The sequence below is a fragment of the Acomys russatus genome, chromosome 14 (assembly GCF_903995435.1).
Source record: "Acomys russatus chromosome 14, mAcoRus1.1, whole genome shotgun sequence".
Lineage (NCBI taxonomy): Eukaryota > Metazoa > Chordata > Mammalia > Rodentia > Muridae > Acomys > Acomys russatus.
This window is the reverse complement of record NC_067150.1, coordinates 49750199-49764899: the sequence shown is the minus strand read 5'-3', so window position 1 is coordinate 49764899 and position 14701 is coordinate 49750199. Positions and strand designations below refer to the sequence as shown.

The following is a 14701-nucleotide window of genomic DNA, read 5'->3' as shown; positions in this document are numbered from 1 at the left end:
TTTATGGGGCTTTCCGTTTCATGGGGCTCATGCCTCACACCTTATTTATAGGCATGGGCATTCTTTCTTGTATAGGAGTTAATGATTATTTAGGAAGAGAAGGAAAGAAAAAGCACCCATGAGGTTCCCTCACTCAAAGAAAATCACTATGAACATTGGGCACATACTTTTTGTGGGCACCCCTTCCTAATTATACAAATAGTGTGTATTTGTGGGAAAATGCAAATGACCTGGTAGGTGGAGAATACCTGCCAGGCTTGAAAGCTGCCTCTTTGCTTTAGAGTCACTGGCTTCTTTTGCTTGCTTGCTTTTTCTCTCTCTCCCTTCCTTCCTTCCTTTTCTTTCATAGTAATTTCCCCTTTCTCCTCCTCCTCTTCTTCCTCCACTTCCTCCTCCTCCTCTTTCCTCTTCCCTCCTTCTCTCCTTCTCTTTCTCATTTTTTTGGACCAGAGTGGACCCAAAGCTGGGCCAGTGCTCTAACACAGAGCCACATCCGCGGCCTGTTTTTCTCTCCCACAGTCTAATCACAAGCTCATGAGCAGCCCTGTTCATCACAAACTGCCTCTGTCTTCCATTGTGATGTTAATGAGCTCTAGGGCATCTCCTTGCCCTTGTTGCATTCCTAATTCATGGTGGCACAAAGCTACTCTCAATGAGCAGCACAGATAGATAGGAATTTACTTTGAGCCCCAGACACCAAAGGAAGGGTGCAGAGCCTAGAGGTAACTGGGGAGGGAGAGAGACCCTGAAAAACCCCACCTGTCCTAACTACCCTGCCCCCTCCGACTCACCCCCAGGAGCTGTGGAGGTCCAGGTCTCTGAAGACCCTGTGGTAGCCCTGGTGGACACCGATGCCACCCTACGCTGCTCCTTTTCCCTAGAGCCTGGCTTCAGTCTGGCACAGCTCAACCTCATCTGGCAGCTGACAGACACCAAACAGCTGGTTCACAGCTTCACTGAGGGCCGGGACCAAGGCAGTGCCTATGCCAACCGCACAGCACTCTTCCCCGACTTATTGGTGCAGGGCAACGCATCCTTGAGGCTGCAGCGTGTCCGAGTAACTGACGAAGGCAGCTACACCTGCTTTGTGAGCATCCGGGACTTTGGCAGCGCTGCGGTTAGCCTGCAGGTGGCCGGTGAGTGTGGAGAGAGTCACCCTCTGCTTCTCCCCTTCTGCCTGCGGCCTCTCACGCACTGCTGCACCATGGAGAAAGGCGACTCCTGCACTAACAGCCACATGTGTCCTCTCTTCCACTCTTTCCTTCACTGATGGTGTTGGTGACCCCTGTCCTCTGCCACCCTCCAGCCTTCTACTCAAAGCCTGGCATGACCCTGGAGCCCAACGACCACCTGGGGACAAGGTGACATCATGTGCTTCAGCTTCCAGGGCTACCCTGTGGCTTCAGTGTTCTGGCAAGGCTCACCCTTGACTGGCCATGTGACCACATCTTATAAGGCCAAGGAGCAGGGCTTGCTTGGTGTGCACAGCATGCTTAGGGTGGTCCAGGGTGCTAATGGCACCTACAGATGCCTGGCACTCAGTAGGATGTGCATGGCTCAATCACCATCACAGCCCACAGAAGCCCCACGGGTTTTTATTTTTATTTATTTATTTATTTTTGACTCTTAAATGGCACTATACAGGGAAGGTTACCATTCTATCAGTTGCACTTGAAGTTAAAGCTCTCTATCTTTAGTCTCCCAGACAAGTGAGATGCTTGATAGTGATAAGACAGTGACGGGACAGGGGACTCCAGGTAGTGTGGAATCTCTGACTCCCCAGACCCCAAGGCTATAGACATCTTCTGGAAAGATGGAGATGCATCTGAGTCAGCAGGAAAGCCAGGGTGGGAGTCGGAGAGGAGCTCTGCTGGGGAAGGGGTTTGTTCTTGCGGGAGCTCTTGACCATCCTATTGCCCTAAGCCTTGACCTTAGGGACGGCTCTCATCAGACAAGACCAGCCCACTGTGAAAATCAGATTTGAGACTCAGTGTGTCTTAGAGAGAAAGAGAAGGAGCAAGGCCTGCGTTTTGATGGGAGAAGAGCCTGTGGAGCAGCTACAGACACTCTGTCCTTCTCTTTGTCTCTATGATCCTGACCCAGGAAGCATGGAGATCCAGGTCTCTGAAGACCCTGTGGTGACCCCGGTGGACAGAGACACCACCCTATGCTGCTCCTCTCCCAAACCTGGCTTCAGCCTGACACAGTTTAACTTCATCTGGCAATTGATAGACACCAAATAGCTGGTGTGCAGCTTCCTCGAGGGCTGGGACCAGGGCAGGGCCATATCAGCAGCACAGCACTCTACCCTGCCCACCTGGCACAGGGCAGTGCCTTCTGTAGTCACTGGCTTTGTGAGCATCCGGGGCTTTTGCAGTGCTGCTGCCAGCCTGCAGGTGGCAGTTGAATTACAGGTGGGAACATTTTCCCCTCCTGGCCCAGACTGCATGCAGCCCATCCAGTGTCCCACTGCCGATCTCACTGTCAAAGAAAGGCCTGTAGCTGACTCCCAACTCTTAGCCTCATGTATCCTTTCTTCCACTGTATCTGCTGTGCTGGCTGTCACTGATCTCTGCCCTCTGCCACCCTTCAGCCCCCTACTCGAAGCCCAGCATGACTCTGGAGCCCAACAAGGACCTGCGTCCAGGGGACAGGCTGACCATCACGTGCTCCAGCTACCAGGGCTATCCCGAAGCTGAGGTCTTCTGGAAGGATGGACAGGGATTGCCCTTGACTGACAATGTGACAACATCCCAGATGGCCAACGAACGGGGCTTGTTTGATGTTCACAGCGTGCTGAGGGTGGTGCTGGGTGCTAATGGCACCTATAGCTGCTTGGTACGCAACCCGGTATTGCAGCAAGATGCTCATGGCTCAGTCACCATCACAGGTAAGGGGAGATGGTCAGCTGAAGAAGGCATAAGGGAGCAGATACCGCCTAAACTGGAATAGCCGAATAAAAACACTCCTTTTCATATAGATTTCATGCACTCCAGAGCCTCCCCAGTGGGAAGTTTTTAAGGGACTTTTTTCCCCAAAGATTTATTTATTTGTTATGTTTATAATGTTTTGCCTGTGTGTACACCTCCACACCAGAAGATCTCACTATAGATGGTTGTGAGCCACCATATGGTTGCTGGGAATTGAACTCAGGACCTTTGGAAGAGCAGCTAGTGCTCTTAACCTCTGAGCCATCTCTCCAGCCCCGGGACTTTTTTTTTCTTGAGCTGACAAATCATTTGTAATATTTGCTTTCCATAGTACTTTATAGCTCTTACAGGGACCACAAAGTACCTTCCTGGAATCTTAGAGGGGTGGGTAGAATTCTGGGGCAGACACAAGGCTTGCTAAGAGACTTGGTGAATGAAGGGGTGCTTCCCAGTGGGGACCTCTTTGGTGTGAAGGAGTTGCCTTGTCCAACTGTGAAGCCCTGGGATGCTCGCGGGTGGATCCCACTCACATCGGTGGAGGGCAGTGCTTCTCCACGCAGACTAGAGCACCGCAGTTGCATTGGCCAGGATTGTCTCTACTGCCCCCATGTGGTCAAATAGTAGATTGCATCTCTTACGTGAGTAATCACTTAATCTCTGGTTTCCAGGTCACCACTAGACCCAGTAGGCACCTTCAATACTTGAGGGTGTAAAGAGGGCACAGGCTCATGTTTATGCCAAGGCAGAAAGCCGCCCTCTGTGTTTGGCCTTGACATGTCTCTGTTCAGTCCTTTGGGAGGCCCGTGTGCTAGGTTTAGTTTCCCAGTGCCTAGCTCTGGGTTGTATGCACACTTTCCCAGGGGCCTCCTCCGTCTCTGAGATCAGGACAGCAAGTTGTCTGATGTTGGGCCTTGTCTTTTCTCTTTCCACAAAGTCAGCCTGACATCCCCCAACCCTCTCCACTTTCTACTTCCAGTGGTTGCCAGTTTCTGTGTAGCTCTTACACTTCCCTGCAGCCTACCTCTCCCACTGGGCCTTATGTGGTCTTCCCTCATGGTGGACTAACTCAGGACAGTGTTCACTATTCATGCTTGCCTGTCTTCAAGGCATCGCCCAGACCTCCCCAAGACTGTACGTACCTTCTCTGTGGAGAGCCGGTCCATGCCTCCTCTAAGGGAGCCTTTTCCTCGGCTCTCGCGTGTTCTGAGGTACCACTGTGATCTTGCAGAGAGCCCCGTAGGAAAGCCATGGTTCACTGGCGCTGGAGAGATGGCTCAGTGATTAAGAATTGCTGCTTCATCATGAAGACCAGAGTTCACATTCCAGCAGCCATGTCAGGTGGCTTGCAACCACCTATGATTTCATCTCCAAGGGATCTGATGCCCTCTGCTGGCCCCTGTGGGTACTCTCACATACATGTGCAAATACACACAACAAATCTCTTTCTAAAAAAGGAAAAGCAGTCTTTTTACAAATACGACCAAGGGATGTGGGTTGAGATGGACAGAGGTGTGGAGGTTGGCAGGGAGGACAGAGGGCTCACGGCCATCCTGTACCAGATGGGCTGGGACATCTGTAGTACTGACGCTGTGAAGCAAGGGCTTGTATGTGGAAAGAACATTTGCCCCACGTCAGAGAACATTCTTTATGCCTCAGGAGCCAGCACTGACGGAAAGGGATTTCGTTTGGGCCAGTGTTGTCAAGCATAGTTCAGAGAAGAGACCGAGGCTCTAGTGAAAAGTGACTCCCCCAAGACTGCAGGCTAATGCAGCAGCTCCAGATGTTTTCAGGGCCAGGCACTACTTTGAAACTTGACAAGTGATAAAGGCAATGGCTTGACCATAGCTATAGCTTAGACGGTTCCCAGCTTCTCTAAACTCTATCTGAGGATGCCCGGAACCCTTCTGCCGCATTCTGCAGCAAGCAGATGAACCAGGAGCTGAATCCAGCCTTGGCCTCTTAGCCCACTTTCCCTCCTCCCCGCAGGCTGGCCTCCTGTTTTCATTAGAGGAGAGCTGGCTTACCTTGGAGCCCTTGGCCTGCAGTTTGCTTCGGGCAGATCTGCTTTGTACAGCATTCTGGGATTTCGATGCTCAGTCCTCTGGTCCCCCTCCACCTGATGGGGGTTAGTGATGTTGCGTGTGCTGTGCCAGGCCTCTGTGGAGAGAGCTTTCTAGAAGAAAAGCTGGAGATAGAGGGCTGAGCCCCAGCCGACTGTGTCCTTTGCCGGGAGAATGAAGGAAGTCTGACTGTGTTTCAGGCGCAGCATCGGGGCGAACACAGGGAGTCTTTCCCTTTGAGTATTTCTTTTTGAGTTTTTTTTTTTAATTAGCTTATATTAATTTACATCAAATAGATTCATTGTGATATTTTATATATGTATATAATGCATTTTGATCATATTTAGCCCTAATACCACTTTCATGTCCCCATATCATTTCTGCTGATCCCCTTCCTCTGCCCAAATAGTCCCCTCCTATTTTCATTATTTTAAAACCGTGTGTGTGTGTGTGTGTGTGTGTACACACAGGTGAGAGGACAACTTTCAGGAGTTGGTTCTCTTTCCACCATAGGCTCTGGGGCTGGAATTCAGGCTACAGAGTCTTTTACCAGTGGATTCATCTTGGGGTCCCCCTCCCATTTAATGTCTCTTTATTTTTTTGTGACACAGTGGCTTTCATTAGGACGGCTTATAGGAGCGCAAGTGAGGGGCCGATTACAGGAGCCTGGGCATTTTGTCAAGTGACCATATCCCTGAAGAGAATGTCTCTCCTTCCCCTAGCAAGCATTAGCTGCCTGTAGTTCCTCAGGGCGGGTTGGAGTCCCTTGAGTATTTCTTCTGTTCTGCCCTGTCCACTGCTTCGCAAGCCCCATCTTAGAAATTTCCAGAGGCCTCTTCCATGTGTCCCAGACTGACCATCTAGCCACTACCTCAGCTGTGGCCTTCTGCTCCTATGCTGGCTTCTTCTGATTCCAGGGTCCAGAGCGGCAGTGTGCCCGTGGAAAGCATATCTACTGCAAGGAACTATCCCAGTTCCCTGAGCCTGGGCCTCTGCAGGGTGCAGGATGCTGGGCCTGCTACCTATGTATTCCATAGAGGCTGCTGCCGCCCTGGCTGCATGTTGTCTCTAGAGAGTGGAAGGAATCGTGTGTGTGTGTGTGTGTGTGTGTGTGTGTGTGTGTATGTATGTGTGTGTGTGTGTGTGTGTGTGTGTGTGTGTGTGTGTGTGTGTGTTTTCCTTTACCTCCTCCAAGGCTCTGCCCTGGACCCAGTGTAGCACTAGGCTGAGGGTGGTGTCTGTGCTGGAGCCATGTGGCGGGTGTGCTCAGAACAGCTGCTGGCTTCAAGCCCGCCTTGAGCTCCTCAACATCCCCTCACCCTTTTGACTTGAGGTATCTAACAGGTGGAGCCTCGGGGTTGCACGTGATCGTTCCCACTGTGAGGCTCCCCCAGATCTGCATGAATCCCTGAGAGACTTAGACGCCCACTCCAGGCCCTCGTCTGTGTTTAGTTAGAACTAAGGCACACTTTCTGTGAAGAGACAGAGAATAGCTATGTTGTGGGCCACGTGCCGTCTCTCTGCTGGCAGCTCTTGGTCTCAGTTGACCTTGAACTCATTTTGTAATGAAGATGGCCTTGAGTTTTCTATCCTTCCATCTCAGCCTCCTTAGTTCTGGGATCACAGTGGTGTGGGATGCCTAGTTCATCTGGTGCCGGGAATCGAACCCAGAACTTCATGTGCTCTAGACAGTTGGTCTGCCTACTGAGTTACATCTCCAGAGTACTGTAGCTTTTCTTCATGTTCTTTCCTTCTTTTCTTTTTCTCCTTTCTTTTTGTAGCCCTTTACAGAAATAAGAGCTAATACTAGCTCATGGGTTGTAAAAACTGGCCACAATGTGGCTCACAGGCTGTAGCTAGCTGATGTAAACCAGGTGGGAGTGGAACCATCAGGGAGGCCTCTGGAGAGGTGACTCCTAAGATAGGCGGGGAAATTTGGGAGACCCTACTAGGAAGGGAAAATGACAGTGACAGTGTAGAGCCTGGAAGGAGACAGGGCCTCTGTAGAGAATGACTGAAATGGGACTTCCTGCGGTGACATTAGACAGAAAAGCTGGGAGGCTAGAAGCTGGGTCAGCTTAGAGATCTTGAGCCACTCTTAGAAGACAGAAAGATTCTCCGAGGCCATGAGGCCCTACCCATGATTGTTAGTCACCCTTGGCTTCTTAGCTCCTCCCACTCCCTTCTGACGCACTGCACCGCCTCTGTCACCCATAGCCACAATGGAAGGGTTTGATGGGATGAATGAGCTATGGCCATGGGGGCCTGAGTGAGCTTCATTCATCTCGGCGGGGCACAGTGAGACCGGGAGCCCCTGTTCACACCTTGGAACAAGATGGTCTCATTCTTCTTTATTTTTCTTCTAGGGCAGCCCATGACCTTCCCCCCGGAGGCTCTGTGGGTGACTGTGGGGCTCTCTGTCTGTCTTGTGGTACTGCTGGTGGCCTTGGCCTTCGTGTGCTGGAGAAAGATCAAGCAGAGCTGTGAGGAGGAGAATGCGGGTGAGTGACAGTGACTCTGCGTGTGTGTGTGTGTGTGTGTGTGTGTGTGTGTGTGTGTGTGTGTGTGTTGTACATACATCCTGGGGCATGCCACTGTTTTAGTTTACTTAGTGCAGTTGAGGAGACTACCTGAGGCAGGGTCATGTAAAGAAGCTTGTGCTTTTCAAACTGGAAGAACCATACCTAAGCAGCAGGGCTGGCAGAGAAAACACTAGCCACAGAAGAATGAAGGCTGGAGTTTGGGGCTCCAGCATCCACAGAGATGCCTTGTAGGCTTGGCAGGCTTCTCTGCGATTTCAACTCATAGAAGGAGGAAACCTTCCCCAGAACAAACTGATCGGTTAGACTAGGCGCATCAGTGAGCCCCGGGCTGAACCGAGAGACCTTGCGTTAATGAATAACATGGAGAGTGTCCAAGGAGGACTGATGACATCAGCCTCGGGCCTCTACATACAAGTGCACCCACACACATGTAAGCAGGCATGCGCACTCGCACGAATGCCACACATTCAGACATATGCACAAAACAAATAAGGCAGTGCCATATCCGGGCATCAGCATCTGAGGAGGCTTTGCTCATCTTTAGATGGTGGGAAGTCAAAGGGCAGAAGGCCACAGCGCCATCTGCAAGGGTGGAGCTCTCAGAGCCTAACCACCCCTTAGAAGTGTCACCTCTTTAGAAAAAAAAAATTAAGCCGGCATGGTGGTGCACACCTTTAATCCCCGCACTCAGGAGGCAGAGGAAGGTGGATCGCTGTGAGTTTGAGGCCAACCTGGTCTGTAAAGTGAGTCCAGGTCAGCCAGGACTACACAGAGAAACTCTGTCTCAGAAAACAAAACAAAACAAAAAAATAAACAATAACAACAACAAAAAACAAAAAAAGAAAAGAAGAAAGAAAGAAAAAAATTATTTTAAAATTTAAAATTAAAATTTAAATTTTTAGTTTCAAATTAAAGTTCTGTGAATGGATGTTTTGCCTGCATGTGTGTCTGGAACTGGAGTTACAGATGATTATTAGTCGCCTTGTGGATACTGAGGCTTCCTACTGCCTTGTTTTTCTGCAAGAGCAGACAGTGCTCTTTAACTACCGAGCCATCTTTCCAGCCCAGAAGTCCCACCCTTTGACACTGTTTGGTGACAGCTAATTTCAGTGTGCATCTGAGAGGGAAGAGACATTCAAACACGGCAGGTGCTGTGTCTGTGACAGAGTGAACGGGAGGAGCTGGTATACACAGAGGGGCCCAGCCTTAGACCTCAGGGCTAACTAACGTCCTATGTGTGGACCTGCCTGTCGGTGTGTGAGCATGGCAAATGGGTGTAAACGAGAGTGTAATGTGTCATAAAGGTGGTGGGCGTATAAGGCTACAAGGAATGAGTGTCTGTGGACACAAGTGTGAACCTGAACGTGTAAGTCTCATGAGTGTGTCTGGATAAGTGAGCCTGGCCAGGTAAGTGTTGGGCTTCCTGCTGTAGCCCTCCCATTATATCCTAGGTTCAGCTCCGCTCTGGTCTCAGGCTCCAGCCTTGAATCCTTGTGAACATTTAGTTTGTGTGTCACTGGAAAGACTGTGTGCCTTCCTTGGCATGCGGAGTGTGCAGAGCCTCACAATGACATCATCTGGTGGTTGTGGGGATTGGTTGGTATTGGTGATGGTAGATGGGTGAGTCCACCTTGGTGGGAGTCACATGGGTAAACTGAGGTACGAGAGCAGACAGGCAATGGAGGCTGGAAGATGGCTAGGTATGAGGAAGAAGTGAGGAGAGTTTGGGGATTGTGGGTAAGTGATGATTTGTCATAGATGGTTAAGTGGGTTGGTAGGGAATTGGTGAACAGGCTGACGTGGGGGTACAGAGGGACTGGGGAGATGACTGTCGGTAAAGGGGCTGCTGTGCAAAGATGAGGACTTGAGTTTAGATCTCCAGCACCCGTGTAAAGCCTGGTGTGGCAGCTTGCTTCTGTCACACTGGGGTTTAAGGAGACAGAAAGATCCCTAAAGTTCACTGGCCAGCCACTCTAGCTGAATCGGTGAGCTCCATGTTCGGTGAGGAGCCCTGTCTCCAATAAAGTGGAGAGTCAATTGAAGAAGATACCTGATGTCATCATCTGACTTTCATCTGCATGCACACACACATGCACATACCCACAACACACACACACACACATACACACACACACACACACACACATGTGGTCCAGATGTGGTGATGTTGACTGGGTTGTGAGTGAGTGGGTGTGTGGAGTTACAGGCTGGGTGGAAAGTGGGGGTGAGTGGGCCCTGGACAGGTAAGAGTTGGGCTTCCTGCTGCAGCCCTCCCATTATATCCCAGGTTTGACTCCGCTCTGGTCTCAGGCTCCAGCCTTGAATCCAGCATTCAGACCAGAAGTGGAATCTGTTCAGCCAGCAAGGGCGGAAGGGCAGGACTGGAAGCACTGATGAAGTCTGTTGTTCCTCTTCTAGGCGCTGAGGACCAGGATGGGGATGGAGAAGGAGCCAAGACAGGTGAGTGTGGTCCAGGAGACAAGACGTCATGCTCTGAGGTTTGAATGAAGTACCCTCTGATGGAAGTCCCCAACCCAGGGTCTGGAGGCAGATCCCAGACTACCACTCAGGAGTCTATCTTGAGCTGTCCATCAGGACTGTACCAACTGAGGGCTTCCCAGGGGTGGGAGGAGGGCTTCTGGAGAGAGGAAGTCTCTTATAAACAAAGGAACCTTCGGCAAATACCTGTGTCTCTTTGGCCTATTTTCCCATACACACACACACACACACACACACACACACACACACACACACACACATATGTAAATGGGTGTGAGAACAACAGGTTTCTAGGTCTTTCTGCGCTGGGTTAAATGAGTCTATATAGAGGACAGTTCTGTGCTTGGTGTCTACTTAAGAGCTTATGGTGGCGCTGGGCATGGTGGCGCAGGCCTTTAATCCCAGCACTTGGGAGGCAGAGTCAGGCAGATTGCTGTGAGTTTGAGGCCAGCCTGGTCTACAAAGTGAGTCTAGGACAGCCAAGGGTACACAGAGAAACCCTGTCTTGGGGTGGGGCAGGGGTTGGGTGGGGAGAGCTTACGGTGGCAGCTGTTGTCACAGAGCAGACAACTATGGTTAGTCCTGCTCCCCTTAGAGCCTGTGTGACATTGGCCAAGCGCTTTGCGCCTCTGGGCTTCCGTGTCTCACCTGTGAAATGCCATTAACGGTACCTGAGGGCTGTTCTGGAGCCCTCTCCAGAGCCTAGGAAAGCAGTTGCTGAGATCCGGTCTTAGGGTGTGTGCTGAGGTCCTGGTGTCCCACAGTGGCAGGACCAAGAGTGACCAGGCTGAGAAAGGCAGGTTTCCCAGGAGCCCTGTTGGACTGTTCCAGTTGACAACAGCTCCCTCCCCACCCCCACAGAAGGAAGAGCAGGAGACTGAAGCCTGGGGACTGCTATAAATCATGCCAATTAACTCTCCACCTGTTGGTGCCTGTGTGGCCGGCATGGAGATGGGGCTGGGATCAGGCCTCATTTCTCATTCTCAGAGGCAGATGTCGGAGGGAGGGAGGGTGGGAGGGTGCCCTGGAGAGTCAGTCAGCCTCTAGGCCACGTGATCCTGGGCCTCTGGGGGCCTCTGCAACCATGCCAGCCCCCTCCCCCTCGGTCCTCATTTGTGGCCTGGGCTGTGTGTGCTGCCGTGTTGCCAGCTTGTTTAGGGACAGGTCCTTGTCCCCGTTCTATAGTAATAGGAACCTGAGATTCAGAGAAGGAGACACATGGGACTTATTCAGAGGGGGTGGAGGTGGGACTTGTGAAATGAGGCTTGGGATAGCTCTGGGACATCTCCCCTGGCACTGCCCATCCCCACTCATCCCTCTGCATCCCCACCCTTCCTTCTCCCTCTGCCTGCCTCCCTAGGGGTCTTCTCTTATCAAACACTTCCTTTTTTTTTTTTTTTTTCCCAGCTCTGCGGCCTCTGAAACACTCTGAAAACAAAGAAGGTAAAGATGTACGTATGTATGTATGTATGTATGTATTGCCTGAAATGGGATGTGTGTGTCTTTGTGTGTCTGTATAGGAAGCTGGGGGTGGGGTGGGAGGCTGCCATCACCCTCCTGCTGCTGACCTGTGTCAGTGTCCGCTCACCTCCAGGTGAGATGGTCGAGGAGCCTGGGTTCCAGCTGCTCCAATAGGACCCAGATGTCCTACCCAGGCTCACCCGCGCCAGGCATTTCTACCTCTCCCGTCTGATAGTCTTAAAGCTGCAGGGAGCCTGGAGCCTGGATTCTGTTCCCTGCCACGCCATCCCTGGGTCCAAGGGGTGGCTGTGGCTGCCATGCCCCCTCCAGAGGCAAGGGATGAGAAGGAGGGCACGGAACATCTTTCTAGGGCTTGGCCAAGAATAGCTCCTGTCACTTTAGATACATCCCATTGGGCAGAACCTAGTCATGTGACCTGTTCCTCAGGCTGAGGCTAGGAAGGTAGCTTTCATAGGAGGTGGCTGGTCAGTCAGTCGCAGTCGGCAGTCAGTCGTTGGCAAGCAGTAAGCACTGGAGAATGACGCCCCGCTGATGAAAAATGTCAGCTGGGTGTCCGAAGGGAGTTGTATGTAGCTCTATAGGGGATGCACTGGGCTTCCCTGCTCCCCAGAGAGGCATCCTGTCCTCTACTCTGTGTCCAAGATAGATGACTACAGAGGCGGGCTATGACAGCTCCTTTCCTGAGGGCAGACAGAACCCAAGGGAGAAGAGAAGAGCAGGGCCACACATGTCCAAGGCCTTCTAAACTGCTAGTGCAAAGCTGGGACATGGAGCAGGGCCAAGGGTGTCAGATTTGGATGTTCTTCAGTAGGGAGGCAAAGTCAGAGGGAGAGGGTTTCCTGCAGCGTGACTCTTCAGGTCGTAAGAGTGGGAAGGGGCACCCTGCCAGAGGCCGGAATTGGGCCAGGCCTTGAAGGGTGAGTCAGATGGACCAAGTAGGCCAGCAGGAGGGAGTGTGTAGGGTGAGAGGACTCACTCTCCCACCTGGCTCCTATGTGCACATTGGCCTCTGGGATAGCAGTGTAAGGAGTCACACTCCTTAGCTCTACATGTCCTGTGTACATATTAGCCTCCAGGGTCACTATGATTATTAGGGTGCACACTCCCAACTGGATATGTGATTTCTGATATAATACCCCAGGAGTAGATATTCTAGCCTCTAATGCATTTCCCCCTACCCCCCTTTTCCTTTCATCCTACTATGAAATGCAGATGATGGACAAGAAATAGCCTGACTGGGAGATGCTGCCCTTTCCAGGTTGGGGACCCACTCTGTGGCTATGTGGAGCCTCAACGTGAGCCCCGCCCCCAAGGAATGGGTCCTGCTCTGCAGATCTACCCATGCTTCAAAGGATGTGGTACACAGGCCACCCACAGCCTTATTTCTCCGATGGACTTAATTCCCATCATCCCGCAGCCTTATTTCTCCAATGACACGATAGATGAACCTTCCCGCGGCCTTCTTTCTTATGGACGTGACACACAGACCATTCCACCTCAGCGTTCCTCCAGAGTCATCCAGTGGCCTTGTTTCTCCAGCGATCTCACACGTGAACCTTCCTTTGGCCTTATTTCTTAAGGACACGTGCAAACCACACCCCCTGCCTCCTCACTCCTCCAAAGCCGCGCAGACCGTCTAAACTGCTATTATTCTCCAATGCACGTACTGTTCAGGCGAACCCCTGCCTTACTTCTCTGAAGGCAGCTGCATAGTTACCTCTTGCTTGTTTCTCTCGTGGCCCTGACAGATCTTAGTTACTGTTCCCCGACCTTTGTTCTGACTAGTATGGGGTCCCATCTCTTCAGCATCTCTCCAGTCTTTGCCCTGACTCCCCTGCCCCGCTCTGGCCCTGGCTCTGGCTGTCTCCCTCTCTGACTAAGTGAGATGGGGCCACTCTCCTCATCTGTACACACAGGTACACACACACCTGCAGCTGTGCGTGCTGGAACGCGTACAGACTTGCCTTGTGTGGTCTCCTCTGGCTGCCCTGGGCTGTGCCCATTCTCCCCGCTGCAGGAAGCAGGCGCTGGTCTCCCTGGTTCTCCCTGCCCCTCAGGGGTTCAGCCTTCAATTCTATGCTTTCCCATGTTTAGAATCTTTGTTACTTTTACTTTGTAGTAAATTGACATCTCTTGAGCAACCACAGGGGTTAGCACTGTGCTGGATGCCAGGGTCCTGCAGGAAATACAGAGTCCCTTACCTCTAGACCTCACCTCCAGCTGGGAAATGGCCTTGCTCCCTCCTGTACCCATCTATGCCCACAGCTTCTGGGTACCTCAGCCTCAGCCTATACTAAGCCTGACCCAGGGCCCAGCGTAGGGGCAGAAACCTGGAGAAAGCACAGCCCTGGGCCATATCTGCAGAACTGGGTATTTTCCAGAGTCTTTCTATATGTGCACTGGAAGACAGGTGGCCACAGCCATGCAGACCTGCATGGGGGCAGCAGCCTATGCCATGCTAGAACCTTCTCAGTAGCTGGAGCCTGAGGAGGCTGTTTCTTACCACGGTGCTATTCTGGAGCTGGGCATATACCCAGCTTGTCTCTGACAGCCCTGGCTTCTGGCAGAATGGAACTTCTGATGAGCCCCTGAAGGCGCGGCTCCCACCCCAGTTCTGGAGAGCATGAGGATAATTTAAACACAGGACTCTGGCGCACACCTTTAATCCCAGCACTCGGGAGGCAGAGGCATGTGGATCTCTGTGAGTTCGAGGCCATCCTGGTCTACAGAGTGAGTTCCGGGACAACTGGGACTACACAGAGAAACTGTCTCAAAAAAAAAACTAAATTAAACTAAAATAAACATGGGATTCGGTGAACTGGGTAAATTTGGGGAGAAATAAATATTGTCTTTCAGTAGCTTCTTGCCTGTGATGTCTGTGAAACCATGATGGTGGCTTGGTGCTAGAAGGAAGGAAACTGTCCTGGGCATTTCTGCCTGGGGTAGGGCTACTTAGCGGCTCCATGGCCCTGTGCCTCTTTAGGTCTCAGGGTGCAGGTTCCCTCTTGGGAAAGTGGGTGAGCCAAACCAGGTTCCTTGGCTAGAAGTTTCCTCCCATCGTTGCTCATGTGACTTGATTTCTTTGTCTCAGAGTGTAACCTAGTTTAGGGCCTCTGTTAATATCCCTGTTGTATGATGGGACCATGTTAGGCTTCTCATTGCTGCGATAAAAACACCATGACCAAAG

General features: G+C 51.6%; 1 protein-coding gene across 1 annotated transcript in view; it reads left to right on the top strand.

Annotated features, from left to right (window-relative positions):
- Cd276 (CD276 molecule) overlaps nt 1–13106 on the top strand; it is a 31227-nt gene extending 18121 nt beyond the window's left edge. The window contains exons 3-8 of the mRNA XM_051155739.1: nt 798–1136; nt 2594–2890; nt 7357–7491; nt 9952–9993; nt 11440–11475; nt 12727–13106. Of these exons, the coding sequence (XP_051011696.1) occupies nt 798–1136; nt 2594–2890; nt 7357–7491; nt 9952–9993; nt 11440–11475; nt 12727–12749 (872 nt within the window). The 3' untranslated portion in view covers nt 12750–13106. The remainder of the gene's footprint in view (nt 1–797; nt 1137–2593; nt 2891–7356; nt 7492–9951; nt 9994–11439; nt 11476–12726) is intronic.
- The last annotated feature ends 1595 nt before the right edge of the window (nt 13107–14701 follow it).